The 22,219-nt window shown below is 39.6% G+C and overlaps 2 protein-coding genes and 1 non-coding gene across 8 annotated transcripts in view; all 3 read right to left on the bottom strand.

Annotated features, from left to right (window-relative positions):
• Positions 1-22,219, bottom strand: part of UBAP2 (ubiquitin associated protein 2) — a 118,845-nt gene that overhangs the window by 19,700 nt on the left and 76,926 nt on the right. For 3 of the 6 annotated variants that reach the window (XM_039247049.1, XM_039247051.1, XM_039247053.1), the window contains 6 exons: positions 18,430-18,485; positions 13,022-13,089; positions 10,194-10,383; positions 6,202-6,415; positions 2,926-3,200; positions 2,147-2,316 (listed from right to left, as the gene is read on the bottom strand). In XM_039247049.1, coding sequence (XP_039102980.1) covers positions 2,147-2,316; positions 2,926-3,200; positions 6,202-6,415; positions 10,194-10,383; positions 13,022-13,089; positions 18,430-18,485 — 973 coding nt within the window. The remainder of the gene's footprint in view (positions 1-2,146; positions 2,317-2,925; positions 3,201-6,201; positions 6,416-10,193; positions 10,384-13,021; positions 13,090-18,429; positions 18,486-22,219) is intronic. The other 3 variants (XM_039247050.1, XM_039247052.1, XM_039247054.1) reach the window with 1 other exon arrangement.
• Positions 9,990-10,073, bottom strand: LOC120241771. The gene has a single exon (XR_005530947.1). It is a non-coding gene; the product is annotated as a small nucleolar RNA SNORD121A (small nucleolar RNA).
• Positions 16,167-16,795, bottom strand: LOC120241727 (60S ribosomal protein L17-like). Its single transcript, XM_039247055.1, has one exon. It carries the CDS (start codon positions 16,760-16,762, stop codon positions 16,208-16,210), a length of 555 nt encoding a protein of 184 aa, XP_039102986.1. The 5' UTR covers positions 16,763-16,795; the 3' UTR covers positions 16,167-16,207.

Below are 22,219 nucleotides of genomic sequence, written 5' to 3'. Positions count from 1 at the left end.
GAGAGAGAGAGAGAGAGAGAGAGACAGCTTGAGCAGGAGAGGGTCAGAGAGAGAGGGAGTCACAGACTCTGAAACAGGCTCCAGGCTCTGAACTGGCAGTCAGCACAGAGCCCGACGCGGGGCTCGAACCCACGAACCTCGAGATCATGACCTAAGCGAAAGTCGGACGCTTAACCGACTAAGCCACCCAGGCGCCCCCAGACCCACCATTTTTTAAATGTTTATTTTGAGACAGGGGGATGGGGGCAGGGAGAGAGGGAAAAAGAGAATCCCAAGCAGGTTTGGCCCTGTCAGCACAGAGACTGATGAGGGGCTGGATCTCAAGAAACGTAAGATCATGACCTGAGCTGAAATCAAGAGTCAGATGCTCAACTGACTGAGCGACCTAGGCACTGCAGACCAACCTAATTTAAATGACAGGCAGAAGGACACTTTTAAGAATCCTTAATACTCTTTAAGGAATCCAGATGTCTGGACCATTTTTAGAAAGAGAACCCAGAGGCACCTGGGTGGCTCAGTTGGTTAAATGTCCAACTTCGGCTCAGGTCATGATCTCGTAGTTTGTGGGTTCGAGCCCTGCGTCAGGCTCTGTGCTGACAGCCAACTCAGAGCCTGGAGCCTGCTTCAGATTCTGTTTCTCCCTCTCTCTGCCCCTCCCATGCTCATGCTGTCTCTCTCTCTCTCTGAAATAAATAAAACATTAAAAAAAAAATTTAGAAAGAGAACCCAAACAAACATTAGGTTTTGGCATTGGAGAGCAGAAAAATTAATGAAACCTGAAATCAGGAAGTTCTCTACTTATAAAACAAATATTATAGTAAAGGAAAAGAAGTGTTGGCAAAGATATATAAGAGTTGTATTCCTCAAGGCGCCTGAGTGGCTCAGCTGATTAAGCATCTGACTTCAGCTCAGGTCATGATCTTGCGACTGGTGGGTTCAAGCCCCGTGTCGGGTTCTGTGCTGACTGCTCAGATTCTATCTTCTTCTGTTTCAGATTCTATCTCCCTCTCTCTCTCTGTCCCTCCCTCACTCATTCTCAAAAATAAATAAACATTGAAAAAAAATTGGGGAGGGGGGGCACCTGGGTGGCTCATTAGGTTGAGCATCCAACTTCAGCTCAGGTCACAATCTCATGGTTCATGAGTTTGAGCCCCGCGTTGGGCTCTGTGATGACAGCTCAGAGCCTGGAGCCTGCTTCAGATTCTGTGTCTCCCTCTCTCTTTACCCCTCCCCTGCCTGCACTGTCTCTCTCTCTCAAAAATAAATATTCTTTTAGAACTTAAAAAGTAAATAGGGGCGCCTGGGTGGCTTAGTCAGTTAAGCGTCTGACTTTCACTTAGGTCATGATCTCGCGGTTTGTGGGTTCGAGCCCCGTGTCGGGCTCTGCGCTGACTGCCAGCTCAGAGCCTGGAGCCCGTTTCAGAGTCTGTCACTCCCTCTCACTCTGACCCTCCCCTGCTCACGCTCTCTCTCTCTCTCCTAGAAATAAATAAAAAAAACATTAAAAAAAATTTTAGAACTTAAAAAGAAAATAAATTTAAAATAAATTTAAAATAAATTAAAAAAAATGTTTAGTTGTATCCCTCATAGATTATTGGTAGGAACATAAAATGCTGCAGCCATGTGAGAACAGTTTGCTGGTTCTTCAAATGGGTAATATAAGGGTTACCATATGACCCAGCAATTATTAGATCTAAATCCAAAAGAACTGAAAGGAGAAAAAAATCTGTAAAGGAATATTCATAGCAGCATGATTCCTAACAGCCAAATAACGCAAACAATCCAAATGTCTGTCAACTAATGAATGGATTAAAAAATGTGATATATCTGCACAAAGAAATACTATTCAGAAATAAAATGCACACATGCTACAACATGGATGAACCTTGTTATATGAAGTATCTGGAATAGGCAAATCCAGAGACAGATGATTAGCTGCCAAGGGATAAGGGGAGGGAGAAACGGAGTGACTACTAACAGGCACAAGGTCCTTTTTAGGGTTATGGAAGAAAAGTTCTGGAATTAGGTACTAATAATGGCTGCATAAACCTACCACAACAGGGTGTATTGCCTCCAACAGGTGATTTCTCAGACTCTATCTTACTTTACTTTGCCAACAAAGGACTTAATCCAGAGAAGTGTGTACCTTAATGACTTCGAATACAAGCTGATGGGAATCTGGTTACTATTTTCACTGCTTGCAGTTGATCCAAATTCAGAAAGAGAAGGTTCTGATCCAAATTCCAAGGCGCCAAACTGAACGTTTAACCCTGTGACATCTGCTGAACCAGGCATTTCCACTGCAGAAGCTGGGATCTGAAAAAGCAGAGCCATCATGTCAGGAACAGAGATCATAGACTCCAAATCCCAGAGGCCTGTAATAGAGTCAAGTGAGTACAGGCTTCCCAAAGCACTATGGGTACCCCTGAGGAACAAGGGGTGAGAGGCCCAGAAGTAGGAAAAAGGAACAGAATATTTCAAAAACAAAGAGAAAAAAGAGAAAAGAAAAATTAAAGTTAACAGAATAATCAATGTCACCAACTGTTTCTCACAGCAAATGCCAAAGAAAGGTGGGAGGTGGTGGTGCATAAGTGGAGAAGGAGAGTGGGCCTTTGCGGAAAACATTATCTGATCAAAGAACCACTTATTCCCTATCTATGGGACACAGCTAAATACACAAGACCAGCATATTCCCTGAGCCAGGTCCAGTAACTTGAATTAACAGTTTCTATCTCTTACAAAAAGCCATTCCCTCTAATATTAGTCCAGGCACTCAGAAATGGCTGATTCCTCATAAAGTAGGAAGCTACGTGTGTGAATAAAAGATACCACATCACTGTTTCTGAGGCTTACTAACCCAGCCCCTGAGCTAAATGTTAAACTACATCCACTGCTGGGGCTGTGACTTCTGGATGGAGAACACACCTTAGACGCTGGAGGTATCCGCCGCTTCGGTAGTTTGATGTGTTTAGGCTGTGGTTGGTGGGTAGACACAGCAATGTTTTCTGCAGTCATGCTGGGAAGCTGCAGAAGCTTGTTCACAGTGGAGGTACTGTCCCTGGGTGTTGACTCTCGCAGTTTTACCTGGGAAGGAAAAGACTCCAACCCAGGAGGAGGAACAGCAACGGGCTGAGTGTGGTGCTGCTGTCGCTGGCTCAGTTGACTAAGAACCGGGGATGGTTCAGGTTGAGATTTGAAGTCTATTAAATATGTAAAGGAGGAGGGAAGAAAGTAAGCAACAATCAATTATTTAGGCACACGGGCTTAGAGTTCCTTCTTCCACCATGACTGAGAAAGAAAAGTTGCAGTTATCACTGGTTTCTCCCAACAACCATCGAACTGAATCCCCTACGTGGGGTGTGTGTGATGTATTATAGCTAGTATATGATAAATGAAAAGGATGCCTGTATGGGTTTGTAAATAATTTCTTATGCAGAGAAGAGATGCAGTCTATGTTAAGTTATATTGGTTCAAAAGTGGATAAGAAACACAAATTGGCCTTCCAACCCTATCCACAGATTCAGTCTACAAAGGGCAGACACTGCACCCAGTTTCCTAAGTATCTTCAGAGATACTGTTTCAGAATACATATGTATACAGACAGACAGACAGACAGACACACACACACACACACACACATTATTTATAGAGTTTCCTCACAAACCATTTAGTTTTCAGAAACTGTTCCACATTAATGTGTGAAGAGCTACTTCATCTTCATGGCCCAAGTAATCCAGTGTACACAGGAATCAAGTTTTAAAACCAGTACTATATTAAAGGGCTTTTAGATTTTTCCAATCTCTTGCTATGAAAAACAATGTTGTAATGCATGTATTTTTATGTAAAACATTTTGCTCAAATGCAAGTATACCTGTGGGATCAACCACTAGAATAGTTATTGATTCAAAGAGCAACTCTAAATTTTGACAAACACTTCAAGATTCTTTTCCTAATCTGAATGATGGGAAATGGCATAAAAGATGCAAATAAACATCAGTTCGATAAAGCATCATTTCATATACTCCAGTATATGTTGCCTATTAACTGTGACCATACCTCTTTGACCATTTTTTTACTTTGTTGTCCATCTTCTTGATTTTTAGATACTCTTTCATATAAAGGAAGTTACCTTTTGTCTATATGACTTTCAAATCATACAGAAGTTGATAATTTTTTTTAGCAAAGAACCAGGTAGCAGATATTTTAGACTTTGAAGACCATCTGTTTGCAACTACTCAACACTCCCTCTGTAGACTGAAAGTAGTTCTAAGATGACACATAACAAGGGGTGCCTGGGTGGCTCAGCTAGTTAAGGGTCCAAATCTTGATTTTGGCTCAGTTCATAGTATTGTGGTTCATGAGTTCAATCCCCACATGGGGCTTTGCACTAACAGTATGGAGCCTGCTTCGAATTCTCTGTTTCCCTCTCTCTGTCCCTCCCCTGCTCATGCTCTCTCTCAAAAATAAACCAACCACAGGGCACCTGGGAGGCTCAGTCAGTTGAACTTCTGGCTTCAGCTCAGGTCATGATCTCGCGGTTTGTGGGCTTGAGCCCCATGTCGGGCTCTGTGCTGACAGCGCAGAGCCTGAAGCCTGTCTTTGGATTCTGTGTCTCCCTCTCTCTCTGACCTTCCCCTGCTCACACTGTCTCTGTCTCTCTCTCTCTCTCAAAAATAAATACATTAAAAAAAATAATAAACATTAAAAAAAATACATAATGGAGTGGTCATGGTTGTGTTCCAATAAAACTGTTATTTACAAAAACAGATGACAAATCCAGCTGAAGGTTTGCTAACCCATGACTTAATGTATTTCCATCATAGATAAATCTATTTTTGGACTTTATATTACAGGCATGTAGAAAAAAGACAGGATTTATAAGAAATATGAGAATAGCATGCACAAATCTAAAGCATGCACAAATCTAAAAGCCCTTATCACCCACTGCAGTGGGGCTGCAGAAGATTAACATAGCACTATAGCTGCTGTCAAAAATGCCACCTTGCTAAACTGGCTCTTGGCTAAGTGTCTGGGAACACAGAATTTTGATATGTGCCAGGCAAAGGTTGCCAGCATTCTTAACAGTTAAAAGTGACTCTGTGCCTTTTATGTTTGTGCAATGTGGTTTACAGCAAACAATTGCTTTCCTTCTGGGAACGTGGACTTTTAGTATGTATTCAGCAGAGGGTATCTATACGTAACCAGCTCCCCTGTAACACACTTTGGCATTGAGGCTCTAACGAACAGTCTCATTCTGAAGCCTGGTGGATATCACTTCAAATCTGGAAGTAGTCTCAAGTACTTCCATTACAATGAACTACTTCTTTCAGCAGAGAAATGTACTTCTATGTCTTTCAATGAATCCTAAACATAAAGCTGCCCAGGAAACCAACCCTATGGTTAATGCAATCCTCTGTTCCTTAATGCAGTTTGGCATGTGTATGTTAATAGGAGATGGATGTTTTAATGTTACAAAGTCTACAGCAGTATAGTTTAGAAAATATCCAACTTATAAGTCATCCCTTTAAGTTACAAACCACTGATAGTAAGCCTGGCACAAATCATGATAGATACAAGCATCAGAATCAGAAAGCAATCCATAGAGTGTGATTTAAAATGTTATCCAGGGGTGCCTGGGTGGCCCAGTCTGTTAAGTGTCTGACTCTTGACCTCGGCTCAGGTCATGATCTCACAGTTCATGAATTTGAGCCCTGCATTGGGCTCTGCACTGATGGCATACAGCCTGCCTAGAATTCTGTCTCTCCTTCTCGCTGCCCCTTCCCTGCTTGTCGCTCGCTCGCTCACGCTCACTCTCTCTCAAAACAAAGAAAAAGACATTAAAAAATTGTTTTTAATGTCCACATCCCCGACTCTGTCCCCACTCTACTGTAATACAGCTTAGAAAATTCTGTCTGAGCATTTATTCGGAGTGTTGTTTCCATGTATTTGCACAGCTTTCCCATGCTTTGGCACATCTCTTCAAAACTATGTTCTAAATACTACTTACACCACTACTGATGATAACTAAATGCAAATACTTATAAAATACAAAGCTAACGGACAGAATTCAGAAATGCCACAGAACTTCTACTAAAAGGTATCTGTGGACAAATTCCACATTAGCGTTACAAGTCAACACACTGTGCTAATGGTCAGCATGTCCTCACTAGGGGCAAACCACCACAGAATATGTATACTTACCAAAATGACTAAGGACTGAGGGCTGGGAAGTTGAAGACTTGAGGTCCCAAGAAGTAGTAGTTGTGGGGGAACTTGTACTGTTCTGCTGTGAACTTGGGGTAGTGGTAAACTGGCCCAAACTTGGAGCTTTCAACTGGTCCAAAATCTGGGAGCTGGTGATGTTTGCCATTTTGGAAGGTGCAAGCTCTCCAAATCCTGAACCAAGGACGGATGACTTTAAAGAGAAAGAAAAGGAAAATTCCTCAGCAATACAAGTTTCCATCCCAGAGTTAAAACACACCAAGTATTTTCATAAGGAATTTAAAAACTATAACCCAGAACATGGAATCAGTAAGACTCACCTGAGCAAAAACTACAGGAAAATATTACCCAAAAAGATCTGATTAAATCCAGGAATAATTCCGAATTCTGATGGAGGTTAAAGGAAGAGGACTATTTTCCCTGAATTTTAGGATATTGATTTCTTTTTAAAAGTGATGTCACAAATTCAAAAACAAAATACAGTGTTTTTTAAACTAAAGAGAAATATCATGAATTAAATGACAAAGACAAGCTAGAGAAATAAAAATACAGTATTTCTTAATATATGGAACAACAGTAATTATCTTTAAGATTGGTCACAGAAAGGCTCAGGAGCCATTTAATCCTACAAGATTAAGTGCAGTTTCCAGTACTGGTTTAAAAAGTTAATATTCTAAATTCAGACAATGAATTACACACGAGGTATCTGTGTACTATATGGATACCCTGGACACTGCTGAGTTTATTTTGAGCTGTTTTGATGACTAACACACCAAAAATGCTTCACAAGTATACAAAAGAAAATGTTACACCTCCCCCATCTATCCTGTCAGGTCAGATACCAAGATCCAAAGAGAATGATACATGTAAAAGACCACTTTATAACCACTTTATAACACCATACCCAAAAATAAACTCAAAATGAGTTAAAAACATAAAAATGAGACCTGAAACCATAAACATCCTAGAAGAGAACAAAGGCAATAATTTCTTTCACATCAGCCATAGCAACATTTTCTAGATATATCTCGTAAGGCACGGGAAACCAAAGCAAAAATAAGCTATTGGGAAAATATCCAAAGAGAGTAAGAGCCTAGGACTAGTGAATACAATGGCAAAACAACCTTATTTTTACATATCAAGATCATTCAGTTTATGAAAAGATTAAGTTATTTGTCAAAAAATAACTCTCAGAGAGGCGCCTGGGTGGCTCTGTCAGTTAAGCATCCAACTCTTGATTTTGTCATGATCTCATGGTTTGTTCGAGCCCCTCATTGGGTTCTGCACTGACACATGGAGGCTGCTTGGGATCCTCTCTCCCTCTTTCTCTGCGCCATCCATGCTTGAGGTCTCTCTCTCAAAACCATTTTAAAGGCCAAAAATAGAAATGACTTGCATTCTCTTAAGAGATCAGATGTAGAAAGTTGAAATTTGTTTCTGTTAACAATATCCAAAGGCATAGAGTATCCCAGTTGTTCAAAGGAAATCCAAATTCTCCAATTTGAGTAAAACATTTAAGTTGTAGGCAGTTACTGGACATCAATCACAGAATCTACTAACATTATTTATCGCTACTTTAGAACCCTTGCTATTTTATGCTGCCCCAAACACCTGTCTTATGTGGCTACATATCCAAAAATACAGTTCAATGGGGCGCCTGGGTGGCTTAGTCAGTTAAGCGTCCGACTTTCGCTTAGGTCATGATCTCGCGGTTCGTGGGTTCGAGCCCCGCGTCGGGCTCTGTGCTGACTGCCAGCTCAGAGCCTGGAGCCTATTTCAGAGTCTGTATCTCCCTCTCTCTCTGACCCTCCCCTGCTCACGCTCTCTCTCTCTCCTAGAAATAAATAAAAAAATTAAAAAAAAAAAATACAGTTCAAGCCCACTTGTTCAGTAAAGGCTTCAGAACGATGCTTTTATTTTTCCTCTTTTCCTACCTAATTTCTATCCTGTATTAGCTAATACTATCAAATGCAGTTTCAGTGTGTTCTACAACACAATGAAATCACTAAGTCAAGGCCTAGCACCTTGCTTTAGCTTAACAGCACAGGACGTCTCAATTTCACCTACATTTCAATAAATGGTGGCTTTAAAAATGTGTCTATTGAGGGGCGCCTGGGTGGCTTAGTCGGTTAAGCGTCCGACTTTCGCTTAGGTCATGATCTCGCAGTTCGTGGGTTCGAGCCCCGCGTCGGGCTCTGTGCTGACTGCCAGCTCAGAGCCTGGAGCCTGTTTCAGTCTGTGACTTCCTCTCTCTCTGACCCTCCCCTGCTCACGCTCTCTCTCTCTCCTATAAATAAATAAAAATGTTTAAAAAAAAAAAGTGTGTATTGATACACAAGTATGCGTGCACTCACATATACACAAATACACACAAATGCCCAACTTACAATCCCAAGATTCTGACTTATTTGGTTTGTGCAGACTCTGGCATTACTGTATTATCATTACTACTGTAGGTTGAGAACCACTGCTCTAATATGATAAATACGTGTTCCAGTTTCTCAAGGTGTTGTTTATTACAAAAGGCAACATACCCAAAGGCACTGTTTAAAAAAAAAAAAAAAAAAAAAAACACCAAAATTCATGTCCTAAAAAGAAAAAAACAAAATAATAAAACAAACACAACTCATGTCCTACCTATGCTTTGAGTGGCCTGGCTGAGATTCCAACAGTTCCACATAGACATTACATCAGCAAACCAGTAGCAGATGGAAAGGCAAAGGAGCAAAGGGCAGAGATGGTTCAATCAAAACTTGAGGGTATTGGGGCACCTGGCTGGCTAAGTCTGTGGAGCGTGCAGCTCTTGATCTTGGGGTTATAAATCCGAGCCCATGTAAGGAATAGAGATTACTTTAAAAAAAAATAAAATCTTTATAAAAAAAAGAAAAACTTGAGGGTATTATTAGACTCTGAAAATAGAGACAGCATCATGTTTTGGGCTGTCCCACTTCAAGCACTGACACCCTCTTGTACACAATCATCATGATACTAAAAATGCCAAATTCTCAAGCCAGTTATACATGACATAACATGACCATGCAGAGTAGAATCCCCACAATGAAAAGTTACATATTAAATTCTCCATTTTATGAAGGTTCAGCGAATGATTTTTGCATCAAGTAGGGGAGAAAGATTGTATCATATTCATAAGAAATTCTGTTTCTCAACCATGGATTTCAGGTAAAACACTGAAAGGAATGAACCAAAATAATTACTGCTAGTGAAAGCTACGGATCGGTATTTGGAGGTATTCCAGCTGAGAATACCTCACCGCCAACTGAGAAGTGCCTATAGTTAGGGCCTTCAGTTCACTATTATCCTGCAGCTACATTCTTTGGTTATCTTCATATCCTTCACTAACAGTTCCTGAAGTCCTTTCTGATAGGAGCTAAATTCTCATTAGAAGTTAAGAGTCAGATATGCAAGCAATATATGACCCTATTTTAATGAAAACACATCCATATTATAAGGGCCTCCACTACAGAGTGACATTTTAAGAAAAAATACACTAATTTTATGAATAACAAATAAAAATGCAAAAAATACAAGAACCTATGACGACTCAAAGAACTGTTTTAGCATGAACTTAGCAAGCCGAACTGAAAACATTTGCATTTTACTAAATCGGAAAACAAATGAAAATTTTACTGTCATAAGTACAAACTTTCAAAGAAAATACGAGAAAAAATTCACTAATAAGAAGGATGCCTCAGTGATTAGGACTTAAAAGTTTTCAACTAATCATAAAGAAGCATTTTAAAATTTTTGTCCAGAAAACTCAGAGTAGTTGAATTCCACATGGAATCATCAGATATGTGCTTGGAAAGTTAGTACATCATTGTTTTCTGGACTGAGATCTACTATAGATATTTTTGTATTTAGGAAATACTTATCAGGCATGTGTCATTCTAGAATACATTTGTTTGTGGGTACATTCCTTCAAATCCCATACTAAAATAAAAGTGAGTTACCAGACTCTGAGGAGAATAGGAGTTGACAGCAGTGGAGCTGCCAGTCCCTGGTGCCATCTGATTGTTGTGCTGAGAATTTGTGAAGACAAGGGCTTGGCCAAAGCCCTGCTGTTGGGAAGTTTCAAAGGAGTTGACTTCTGAGGCTTGACTGGGAGGAACAGGCTTCTGGAGCAAGGCTACCAGATCAATGCTAAGCAGACAAAAAGCAAATGAGGAACGAGTCAAAAGCACATCTTACCAACAAATGAATTTGAGAAGTGAATCAATATAAAGTAAATGCATGTTTAAAATAATCTAAGTGAGGTGATCTCGGGGTCATAAGTCAAGCCCCACGCTAAGTGTAGAGATTATTTAAATAAATAAATACATTTTAATTAATCTAAGTGAAGAAAACTTTTGGAAATTGTAGTTTAAAGGACCAAAAAGGACAGCACAATGACACACACACATACACGCACGCAAGCATGCACGCACACACACACACACGCTCATACGCACACACAAAAGCATACGAAGCCACAGACTAAAGCGGGGCTTTGCAGAGAAGAGAAATGAAAAGGTGCGTTGAGATAGTCCCACAGAAACAGCACGATAACAACTAATTTGAAAACCTGTAGCAATTGAGTAAATAATATTCTGAAGTTTGGCTCATTTTCTTTAGAATATTTTGCCCCATTCATTACTTGGAACCAGTGTCTCTTCAATTTTCCTCAAGGAGAGTGAATCCCTATTTTGAGGGATTGAGAACCACAGCCATAGTAGACAGTCCAAGCAGTTATAAATATTTCTAAGTTCTACTTTCTAAGGTATAAGATATTTAAGTTTATATAAATAATTTATTTAAATAATTTTCTTATTTGGGGGGGAAAAGCACAGTATAGTAAAAAATCCTCTCTAGAACACTTATCATGTCCCCAGAAAAACAGATATTCCAACTTAAGAATCATGGCCTGAAACCATGTGTAGCAACATGGATGGACTTTGAGGGTGTTATGCTTAGCGAAATAAGTCAGGCAGAGAAGGACAAATATCATATGTTTGCACGTATAGGAGGATTAGGAAGAACTTAACGGAGGACCATGGGGGAGGACCGAAGGGGGTAAATGGTGGTGGAGAGGGAGGGAGGCAAACCATGAGAGACTCTTGAATGCTGAGAAACAAACTGAGGACTGATGGGTGTGTAGGGGGAGATGGGCATGGAGGAGGGCACTTCTGGGGATGAGCACTGGGTGTTATATGGAAACCAACTTGACAATAAACTATTTGGGGGGGGAAAAAAAAGAATCATGGCCTGAAAACCTAAAAGCCTGCAGAAGGAATGATCTTCCAGATATATACTCCCTGACATGGGAGTAAGCTACTAACTCCACAGAATCTACAAGGTGCTCAGAACTTACTAACATAGCAATTTGCTCCAGTAAACCATTTCAAATGCCAGTTCCTAGTCAGTTATCCTGTCTGAAATGCTCACCATGCCAGTGAGGCAGATTCTGGGATATCAAATAATTCAAGGCCCACTACTATCTAATAAAGATCAAAGTTCCTAGGCCTGAGCTCTTCTCCTTATGCACTACCTGCTCTTACTTTCCTGTAACCAGGTTAAAGTCCCAGACCAGTATTTTGAATCCCCAGGTGATTTGTGTTATAGCTTATGATACCTGAACTCCAAGGATATAAATCCAGGATAGTTGCATTACATATAACCAATCTCAAAAGATCACAAAATAATACAGCAAGTTCTATTCCAAAAAGATATATGAACAAGATATACAAGTAAAAACAGTATAGCAATATTAACTAACCATTAAATAAGTATATTTCATTTGTTTATTTGTTTGTTTTTTGAAAAATTCCCTCCCAAACCCAACTGTGACCTCTGAGCCCATCCTTCCCTCTGCTTCAGTGAGTAGAAGTGGGGGCTTCATATATGTTTTTTTAATGTTTATTTATTTATTTTTAGGAGACAGAGGTGGGGGGGGAGGTAGAGAGGGAGAGGGAGAGGGGAGAGAGGAGGGAGGAGAGAGAAAGAAAAAGAAAGAGAAAGAGAATCCCAAGCAGGCTCCATACTTTCAGTGCAGAGCCTGGACACAGGGCTCAGTCTCACAAGCCATGAGATCTTGAGATCATGACCCAAACCATTATCAAGAGTCCGATTTTTTTTTTTTTTTTTTTTAAATGAAAATGATCCTAGGGCGCCTGAGTGGCTCAGTCAGTCGAGCATCCAACTCTTGATTTCAGCTCAAGCCATGATCCCATGGTCAAGAGATTGAGCCCCAGGTCAGGTTGCATGCTGAACAGTGCAGAGCCTCCTTAGGAGTCTCTCTCCACCTCTTCCTGGCTTGTTCTCTCTCCTTTCTAAAAATGAATAAATAAAACATTTGAAAAATAAAATAGAAGAGCCCACATAAAATAAGAAATTTATATTAGTATGAGAATACCTAAATAAATGGTATCACACACAGAAAATCAAAGGTATTTTATAATAAGTTCATCTGTCAAACAATAATATACTGTATTTACTGAAGTAAAATAGAACCACCATAAATAGGCTTAACATAATCTCTATCACAAATGATTAACAAATCACAAACACAACCGCTATTTTAACTTATTAGTGGATTCAACTAAGTAGATAATGATGTAGACTCTGTCAGTTCACAAGGAAGGTTAGGGATAAAACAAATTCTCAGAAGGAAAGTAGTAAAAACAGAGATTCAAGAAAAGGAAAAAAAAAAACTGAAAGAAACCTGAGACCCACACCAAATTTCTGGAATAAGAAATTTAAATTATACTTTGAATAACAAGCAAAAGGTGACAAAAGTGTTTACCTTTGCCCAGGGGTGACATGATTCTCTGCTGGAACAGCTGAGGCAGTGAAGACTTTAGTTTCAGAAAGCTGTATGGAAAGGAATAAGAAAAAAAAAAAATACTTTGCTCTTATTTTATGTAACATAAAACCAAAAATGTATTAAATTTCTGACAATTTGGGAGCACCTGGGTGACTCAGTCGATTAAGCGTCTGACTTTGGCTCAGGTCATGATCTTACAGTTCTTGAGTCCCACATCAGCCTCTGTGCTGACAGCTCAGAACCGGTAGCCTGCTTCAGATTGTGTCTCCCTCTCTCTCTGCCCCAACTCTGCTCACACTGGTCTCTGCCTCTCAAAAAAGTAAGGGAAAATGATAAAAAATGTTTTTAAAAAAATTTCTGACAATTTTTAGTCACCAGTACTCTCCTTACACTTCACCCAAAACATTGTCTAAAACAAAGGAAATACACAAGTGATCATGACAAGTAATTTTGTTGAAGTGAAGGTAATTTTAGATTCATAAACCCCAAAAAAGGATTTCACATCAGGGAAACAATGAAATCAGACTTGGGTTCAAGTCCTAGTCACTTACACTACTCTATTTATTACACAAAATGAAACACCAGTAAAACCACCACAAATGCCAAAGTCTGAAAGGGCAAAAAAACCGACGTTTCTTCTCCCCCAAAACAGATGGTTTTAGTATTTCATTTATTAGTAATCTGTATTTCTTTTTTATTAAGTCATAGGTTTCCTTGTTTTTATAAAAACAATTGTATTGGGGTATATCACATACAATAAACTGCAAATATTCAAAGCAAATAACTGAAAGAGTTTGATCATATTTATATGCCCTTGAAATCATCACAAAATCATGACAATGAACCTATTAATTACCCCCAAAAATCTGCTCCTGTCCCTATGTAATCAATCAATCCCTCCCACCACTCACCTTCATCCCCAGGAAACCACCAATGTGTTTTCTGTCACTACAGAAAACTACAGATTAGGGATCTATTTCCTAGAATTTCAAGTGGGATTTTGAAATACACAATCTTCGGGCACATGAATGGCTCAGCCTGTTGAGCATCCAACTCTTGATCTCAGCTCAGGTCATGATCTCGCGGTTCGTGAGATGGAACTACCACATCAGGCTCTGCACTGAAAGCAGAGCCTGCTTAGGATTCTCTCTCTCCCTCTCTCTCTGCCCCTCTCCCACTCTCATTCTCTATTACTCTTCTCAAAATAAATAAACTTTGAAAATAAGCAAACAATCTTTTCATTTGGCTTTTTTCATTGAACGTTATTTTCAATTTATGCATATCATTTAAATGCCATTTGAAGTTTTGTGGGTTTTCTTTAAGTTTATTTTGAGAGAGAGAACATGGGAGGAGGAGGAGGAAAACGAGGGGAGAGAGGGGAGAGAGAGAAGTGGGGGGAATCCCAAGCAGGCTATACATTCTCAGTGTAGAGCCCGATGCAAGGCTCAAACTCACAAACCCTGAGATCATGACCCGAGTCAAAATAAAAGTCAGATGCTTAACGAACTGAACCACCCAGGCACCCTCCACCCCAGCCTGTTGAAGCTTTAAGGCACCCAGGATAATATTTTTTGAAACCTCAACTGACATTACTGAAAGGCAGGCTCTTCACACTTTCAAAGTGGGGTATGAGCTTTTAAAGGCTAAAAAGTTGATCTAATGAGATAATGTGAGTAACTGCAGGAAATCCTTCTCAAAGACTTCTATAATACTAACTCTAAATGTCTCAGAACTCTTGAAATACTGGATAAAAATCAGATTGTCCTCACAAATTAAAACTGTAGTAGGGGCAGAACAGACAGTAGATGTTCACTTTCTAGAAAAACAAAAAGTGCTGAAGAGATTACTGTTTGAACAAGAAGAGTTTACATTGCATCCTATTTCAAAACAGTATCTTGTATCAAAAGAGTCTCAAGGAAATCTATTTTTGCCTCAACTCTGACATGTAAGATTCTATAAGACACAGAAAAGCAATAATGGAGTAACTGTGAAAAGCAATTACAGAGAAGATCTAAAGCCATAAAAATATTAGTTCAAATCAAATGAGAACCACCATTAATCACGAACACCCTATCTAACCTGGCAGCCTGGCAGAATACAGAAAATTAAATTGTTTCCTCCTTCTATCTTTAAAAAAAAAAAGAAAAGAAAAGAAAGGAGTGGGGTACTTGACTGGCTGTCAGTAAAGCATGTGACTCTTGATCTCGGGGTCATGAGTTCAAGCCTCACACTGGGTGTAGAGGTTATTTTAAAATAAAAATACAATCTTTGTGGGCATCTGTGTGGCTCAGTCAGTTAAGCATCTGACTCTTAGCTTCAGCTCAGGTCATGATTGACAGTGCAACAATGCACTGGCAGCACAGAGCCTGCTGGGATTTTGTCTCCCTCTCTCTCTGCCCCTCACCTGCTCATTTGCTAATCTCGCTCTCAAAAATAAATAAAGAAGTGTTTAAAATAGTTTATAAAAAAGTATTATGTAAAAAGGAAGCATTCTCAGATTTTAAAAGACACAAGCTGTAATTTAATATTTATGAAAAGAAAAAGACTAGAATAGAAGGAAATACATAAAAAATATTTAAAGTGGCTACCTCTAAGGGCACCTGGCTGGCTCAGTCAGTAGAGCATGAAAGTCTTGATCTCAGGGTTGTGGGTTTGACCCCTACGCTGGGCAAAGCTTAAATTTAGGAAAATTTTAAAAAGAGAGGGAAAGAAAAGGTTAATAGTTCAAGGAATTTTAGAATGGCACCTTAGTTTACTCATGTTTCAATCACCTTTTTTTTTTTTTTAATGTTTGTTTATTTGAGAGAGAGAAATGGAGCATGAGCAGGGGAGGGGCAGACAGAGAGACACAGTATCTGAAGCTGGCTCTAGGCTCCTGTCAAAACAGAGCCCAAGGCAGGTGCAAGCCCATGAACCATGAGGTCAGAGCTGAGCTGAAGTCAGATGCTCAACCAACTGAGTGAGCCACCCAGGCAACCCTATTGTATCATCTCAGAAAAGATTGGTATCAAGCCCCATGTAGGGCTCCACACTGATAGCAGAGAGCAGGCTTGGGATTCTCTTTCTCTGACCCCTCCCCCGCCAATGATATAAATAAACTCTTTTTTTTTTTTTTTTTTTTTTCTTTCTGTTTTTACTTTTATTTGCATGTACTTTATGCAGAATTTACTCCCAGGCCATAAGTTTTTGTTTCTTCAGTTTCTTCTGGGATATCTTTTTCTTCTGTGCAACTTCCTCTTCTGGTTTAGGAACAATCTGCTCTTTTTCAGTGAGGATCATCTCAATGTGGCAGGGAGAGCTCATGTATGGGTTAATCCGACCATGAGCCCTGTAAGTTCTACGCCGCATCTTGGGGGCTTTGTTCACCTGGATGTGCTCGATGACCAGAGAATCTACATCTAAACCCTTAAGTTCAGCATTATTCTCTGCATTTTTAAGCATGTGCAGTAAAAATTCAGCACTCTTTTTGGGCCACCGACCCTGTGTCCAGCCCCACTGTTTGGCCTGGGCACACCTACCAACTCCACCATTGTAGCGTCGGAATGGAACACATTGCTTCTGCAAAGTGACATCTTTAAGATACTTGGTGGCTTTTCGGATATGCATACCCTTGATGGCCTGGGCAGTTTCACGTGTGTTCTTAAAGTGAACACGAAGATTTGAACCTCTTGATTTGCATGATTTTGTCGGGTTTTCCGGGTCAAGTGAATAGCGAACCATTTTCAGAGATCACCTCAGGCCGCTCACGGGAAGAGGAAGACGATATAAATAAACTCTTAAAAGTAAATTTTTAAAAATATACTTGTGAGTACAGAATGGTAAGAGAGAAAAATAATCTCAAGAAAAAAAATTTCGAAGTCTGGGTCACTTCATGTGATATTAAAGGTCAATACTTGTAATGCCTTTCTTTACTCTCTGTCACGATGTCTTTTCTACCAGTCTATCACATACATACATCTTCTGGACCTTGACAGTCAAACAGAAAAATGATATAAAATATGATATAGGGCTATTAGTCCGGTTACCTTTTCTTTTTTTAAGTTAAATCTTTTTTATCAAAGAATATTTTATGCTGAGTCCAGAGTTATAGATCATCACTACCAATAAACTAGTGTAGTACACTTAAAATGGCTATCAAATAAATGAATATAAAAAGAGCTAGTCTACCTTTAAGAAGGGGTTGGGCCTACAACCAGAATCAGTTAATTTCAGTTAATTTCAACGGTGACCCAAACACTATCTCCTTTAATTAAAATGTTATAAAAAACAAACATTCACATGGGGCGCCTGGGTGGTTCAGTCAGTTGAGCGTCCGACTTCAACACAGGTCATGATCTCACAGTTCGTGAGTTCAAGCCCCACGTCGGGCTCTGTGGTGACAGCTCAGAGCCTGAAGCAAGCTTTGAATTCTGTGATTCCCTCTCTTTCTGTCTCTCCGCTGCTCGTGTGTTCTTTCTCTCTCTTTCTCTCTCTCAAAAACAAACATTAAAAAATTAATAAATAAATATTCACAGGCCAGGGCAATAGTTATCAGAACAAACAAAAACAGGCGCCCGGGTGGCTCAGTCAGTTAAGCATCCAACTTCAGCACAGATCATGATCTCACAGTTCATGAGTTTGAGCCCTGCGCCAGGCTCTGTGCTGACAGCTCAGAGCCTAGAGCCTGTTTCGGATTCTCTATCTCCCTCTCTCTGCTCCTCCCCTGCTCATACTCAATCTTTGTCTCTCTCTCTCAAAAATAAATGAACATTAAAATAATAATAGGAAAAAAACAAAAGATACACTAAAAAAATTATTTGTATCCTACTTAACAACCTGATCTTTGTTTTTAAGTTCATATTTTAGTAATCTCTACATCCAATGTGGGGACCGTACTCATGACCCCAAGTTCAAGAGTCCCATGTTCTTCAGACAGAGTCAGTCAGGCATCTGTTACAACTTGTCATTTTTTTTTTTTTTGGTAAGTTTATTTATTGAGAGACAGACAGAGAGGGACATATGGAGGGAGGGAGGGAAAGGGAAAGATATGAGCAGGGGACGGGCAGAGAGACAATTCCAAGCAGGCTCCTCACTGTCAGCACCGAGCCCTACTGCAAGGCTGGATCTCACAAACCATGAGAGCATGATCTGAACCAAAACTAAGAGACACTTAACTAACTGAACCACCCAAGTGCACAACACCTGGTCACTTTTAAGTGGATGCTTTAAACACAAGCTTCTTAAAAATCTCAAATCCCCAACTTCTTTCTAAGAAGCATCTGCTAAGAAAATATGATAATCACATGTTTGAAAAGGAGCCATGGACAAACTACAAGATGTTTCTAGCTGTTTCTGTTTTTATCAGAAAACAAGAGGAAGACAGATCGAATCTGATGCTAAATACTTACATCTTCTGTCCAGTCGTCTGTTGTCCACTCTTCCACTGAATTCTTCCAGGCCCCTGCTGACAATAATCATAGTTTTCATCACAACGTCAAATTTCATCTCACTCCAACTATTTTTCTGCAGTGTACTACACAACATGTGTCATATATCTTATTAGTAATTTAGTTTACAACCTAAGAAATATGAAACTTCTGATCTATTCTCCATAAAATGTCATGTTGTCAAACACAACTTAGCTAGGTACTATCCACATATACTCAAAGCAAGGTCTCACACTGATTTTGCTTAGTGTAGATCATATCCAAGCAATTCAGCCATGAGTAATAAAGTATGGGCAGAGCACAAATACACATATTTAAGAATGAGACCCTTAAGATAAATGACATTTAAAACAGAACAAAATTCATTATGAAGCTGATCTGCCTTGGGCACTAATCTCGGGTAGATGACTGAACTACTGAATTTATAAATGCATCCTCTTTATAAGATATTAGTTAAAGGGGGACCTGGGTTGGCTCAGTAGTTTAGTGTCTGACTTGGATTCAGCTCAGGTCACAATCTCACAATTCATGGGTTGGAGGCCCACAGCAGACTCAATGTTGAGAGTTCAGTACCTACTTGGAATTCTCACTCTCTCTCTCTGTCCCTCCCCTGCTCATGCTTTCTCTCTAAAATATCTTTAAAAAGATACTAGGTCTGAGATGCCTGGGTGGGTCCGTTGGTTAAGCATCTGACTTTGGCTCAGGTCATGACCTCACTGTTTGTGGGTTCCAGCACCACATTGGGCACTGGGCTGAAAGCTCAGAGTCTGGAGCCTGCTTGGGAGTCTGTGTCTCCTTCTCCCTCTGCCCCTCCCTTGTTCATGCTCTGTCTCTCTCTTTCAAAAATAAATAAATGTTAAAAAAAAAAAAAAAAAAAAAAGATATTAGGTCCATTCTATTGGTCCCTAATAGATCTCCAGCAAAGCTGAGCATTAGACCTGCTCACATAAAGTCTGGTGCTATATATAACTCCTGATGACCAGATGTAGAGGATCTACTCAAACAATTCTTACAGAATAAATATCTATAAAATAATTAAAGATTTAAAGAGAAGCATTTGCGTTCAGAAATGCTGACTTTAGTATTCAGAGATCCTGTATAAGTACAGGCCCATTATTTTATATCATACATGCAAATACATACATGCGAAAACCAAAGAAAATGGTTTTATAAGAAAATACACAAAGATATCAACTTCTCCCAGGAAGGAAGACTATGAATGTTTTCATTCCTTCAACAGGGAAGCAATGAGATGAGCATCTGTCCTACAATGGGGTTTGTGTATACAAAGAACAAAAGGAAGAGAAGGAGAACACTCTTGAGGAAAAAGAGCAGGTAACCAGATCTGACTTCCTTGGAACAAGGTCTATAACCTAATAACCAACAACTTCATGAATAAATAGAAGGTGTTACCTACAAAAAGAGTCCTTTCTTATGGAATTCTTTCAGTTGGATGTCCCTAGTTTAGGACTGCTTATGGAAAATACAGAATTGAAGAATGTATGCAGTAAGGCACTCTATAAAAAATATCCCCTAAGATATGCTAGTATATGGGAGTAATTTCAAACCTGAAAAACATTCCCCACAATGTGAGAAACCTACACACATCACTGAGAGACTTCACCTATTATTGTGGATCACAGGGCATATACATTAAAGGAAAGAACATGGATACAGGCACTCCTTGTTTTTCTGTACCTCTCAACTGCATGTATCCTTGAAATAATCATAAAGATTTTTGGAGAATGTTGTGAACTGACAATCTGATCCTTTATATTGGTTCACTCATCATACCTTTTAATGGTTTCCACAATTTTTCCAGAAGTGTCATAAAACAATTAGGAATTTAAGTTGACCTAAAATATCTCTTTGAATTAAAATGATCTTTTTAAGGTTTTTATTTTTGAGAGTGACAAAGAAAGTTGAGTGGGGGAGAGGCAGAGAGAGAGGGAGAAGCAGATTTCAAAGCAGGCTCCAGGATCCGAACTGTCAGCAGAGAGTCTAACACAGGGCTCTAACCCACAAACCACAAGCTCATGACCCGAGCCAAAATTGAAAGTTCAACCAACTGAGCTGCCCAGGCGCTCCCAATTAAACAGTTTCTTAAAACTAGGAAGAAGTCCAGTTTTAGTGAAAAAACACAAGGTACAATTAGTCCCAGTAAGAAATCAGTAGTGAAAAGCTGTTCTCTAGACCTCTGCTCAGGTTTCTTAGAGGTCACCCTGCACACAAACCTAAATATATCTAAGGCAAACCATCTACCTCCCCTCCACTTTTACACTCCTTCTGCAATGTGATTTTCTTCTAGGTACTAATACATAATCCCCAACGTTTTAATAGATCTCCTTCAAGATTTTTCTCTAAATAGATGTATATAGTTTTAAAAACTCACAACTAGGTGTGACTAGGTGGCTCAGTGGCTCAGGTCATGATCTCAGGGCCTGTGAGTGAGATCAAGCTCTGAGTTATACTCTTGTGCTGAGAGCTCGAAGCCTGGAGCCTGCTTCGGATTCTGTGTCTCCTCCTCTCTCTGGCCCTCCCCCATTCCCACTCTCTCAAAAAGAAACATTTAAAAAAAAATTTTTTTAAACTCTCAACTAGACTAACTTAAAGGGTAGCCAGTACACAGGGTTCTTGGTCCCACCTCAATCCAACCTACCCTATGCACATGCTGTCAATTTTATCATAGGAGACAGTACTCTAAAGATTAAGAAATTCTACAAAAAGCTGAGGCTCGGTATAAACAGTTTTAGGAACATTCAAATAAAGAAAGAGGAAACAACCGCAGAGCCTCGAAAATCACTCTGAAAACATTCATCTTCAAGGCCTCTAAGACTCTTAGTAGGAAACAATTTATGGTGGAATTTTCCTTGGAAACCCTTCATCATCAATCTTCTACTAACCAATAATGGGTTAAAAGCTTACATGTTTGGGGTGCATGGGTGGCTCAGTTGGTTAAGCGACCACCTCTTGATTTTGGCTTACGTCATGATCTCAGGATTCATGAGTTCAAGCCCCTCATCAGGCTCAATGCTGACAGTGCAGGGCCTGCTCTGGATTCTCACTTTCTCCTCTCTTTGCCCCTTCTTAAGCTTTCACTCTCTCGAAATAAATAAATAAAAACTTTAAAAAAGAAAAAAAGACTGCATGTTTAGCCTAATGCTAAATACCAAAGTCCTATTTCACTGGAAAGACAAAAATCTTCTGAGTTATCATGGTGTATATTATTAAATGATAAATTACACAAAACAGATTAATAAATGGAAATGTGTAGGACAAAAAAATGTTAATGAAAGCTAAAAATGGGAAGAGAAAGTTTATGGGGAAAATAAAGTATGGCAAAAATCTTTAAAGTTGGGGGGTGCCTGACTGGGTCAGTTTACAGCATGCGGCTCTTGATCTTGGGGTTTGAAGTTCAAGCTGCACATCTGGTATAGAAATTACTTAAAAAATGTAAAAAATAAAATTAGGGCAGCAGGCAGGGCTCAGTCAGTTGAGCATCCAATTCTTAACTTTGGCTCAGGTCATGATCTCACAGTTTGAGAGATCAAGCATGTGTCAGGCTCTGTGATGACATTTCGAAGACTGCTTGGAATTCTCTCTCTCTCTCTCTCTCTCTCTCTCTCTGGCCCTCCCCCACTCTCCCTCTCACTTAAAATAAAAACAAACCTTGAAAGCTTAAAAACAGCTGGAAAGATAGATAGATAGACAGATCAAGAAAGATACTCCAAAGAAGAACAATGACAAGGCA

Source organism: Hyaena hyaena, unplaced genomic scaffold, assembly GCF_003009895.1.
Source record: "Hyaena hyaena isolate Hyena2069 unplaced genomic scaffold, ASM300989v1 scaffold_289, whole genome shotgun sequence".
In the NCBI taxonomy this organism is placed as follows: Eukaryota; Metazoa; Chordata; class Mammalia; order Carnivora; family Hyaenidae; genus Hyaena; species Hyaena hyaena.
The sequence above is the reverse complement of the archived record's forward strand: the minus strand, read 5'-3'. Positions and strand labels throughout refer to the sequence as shown.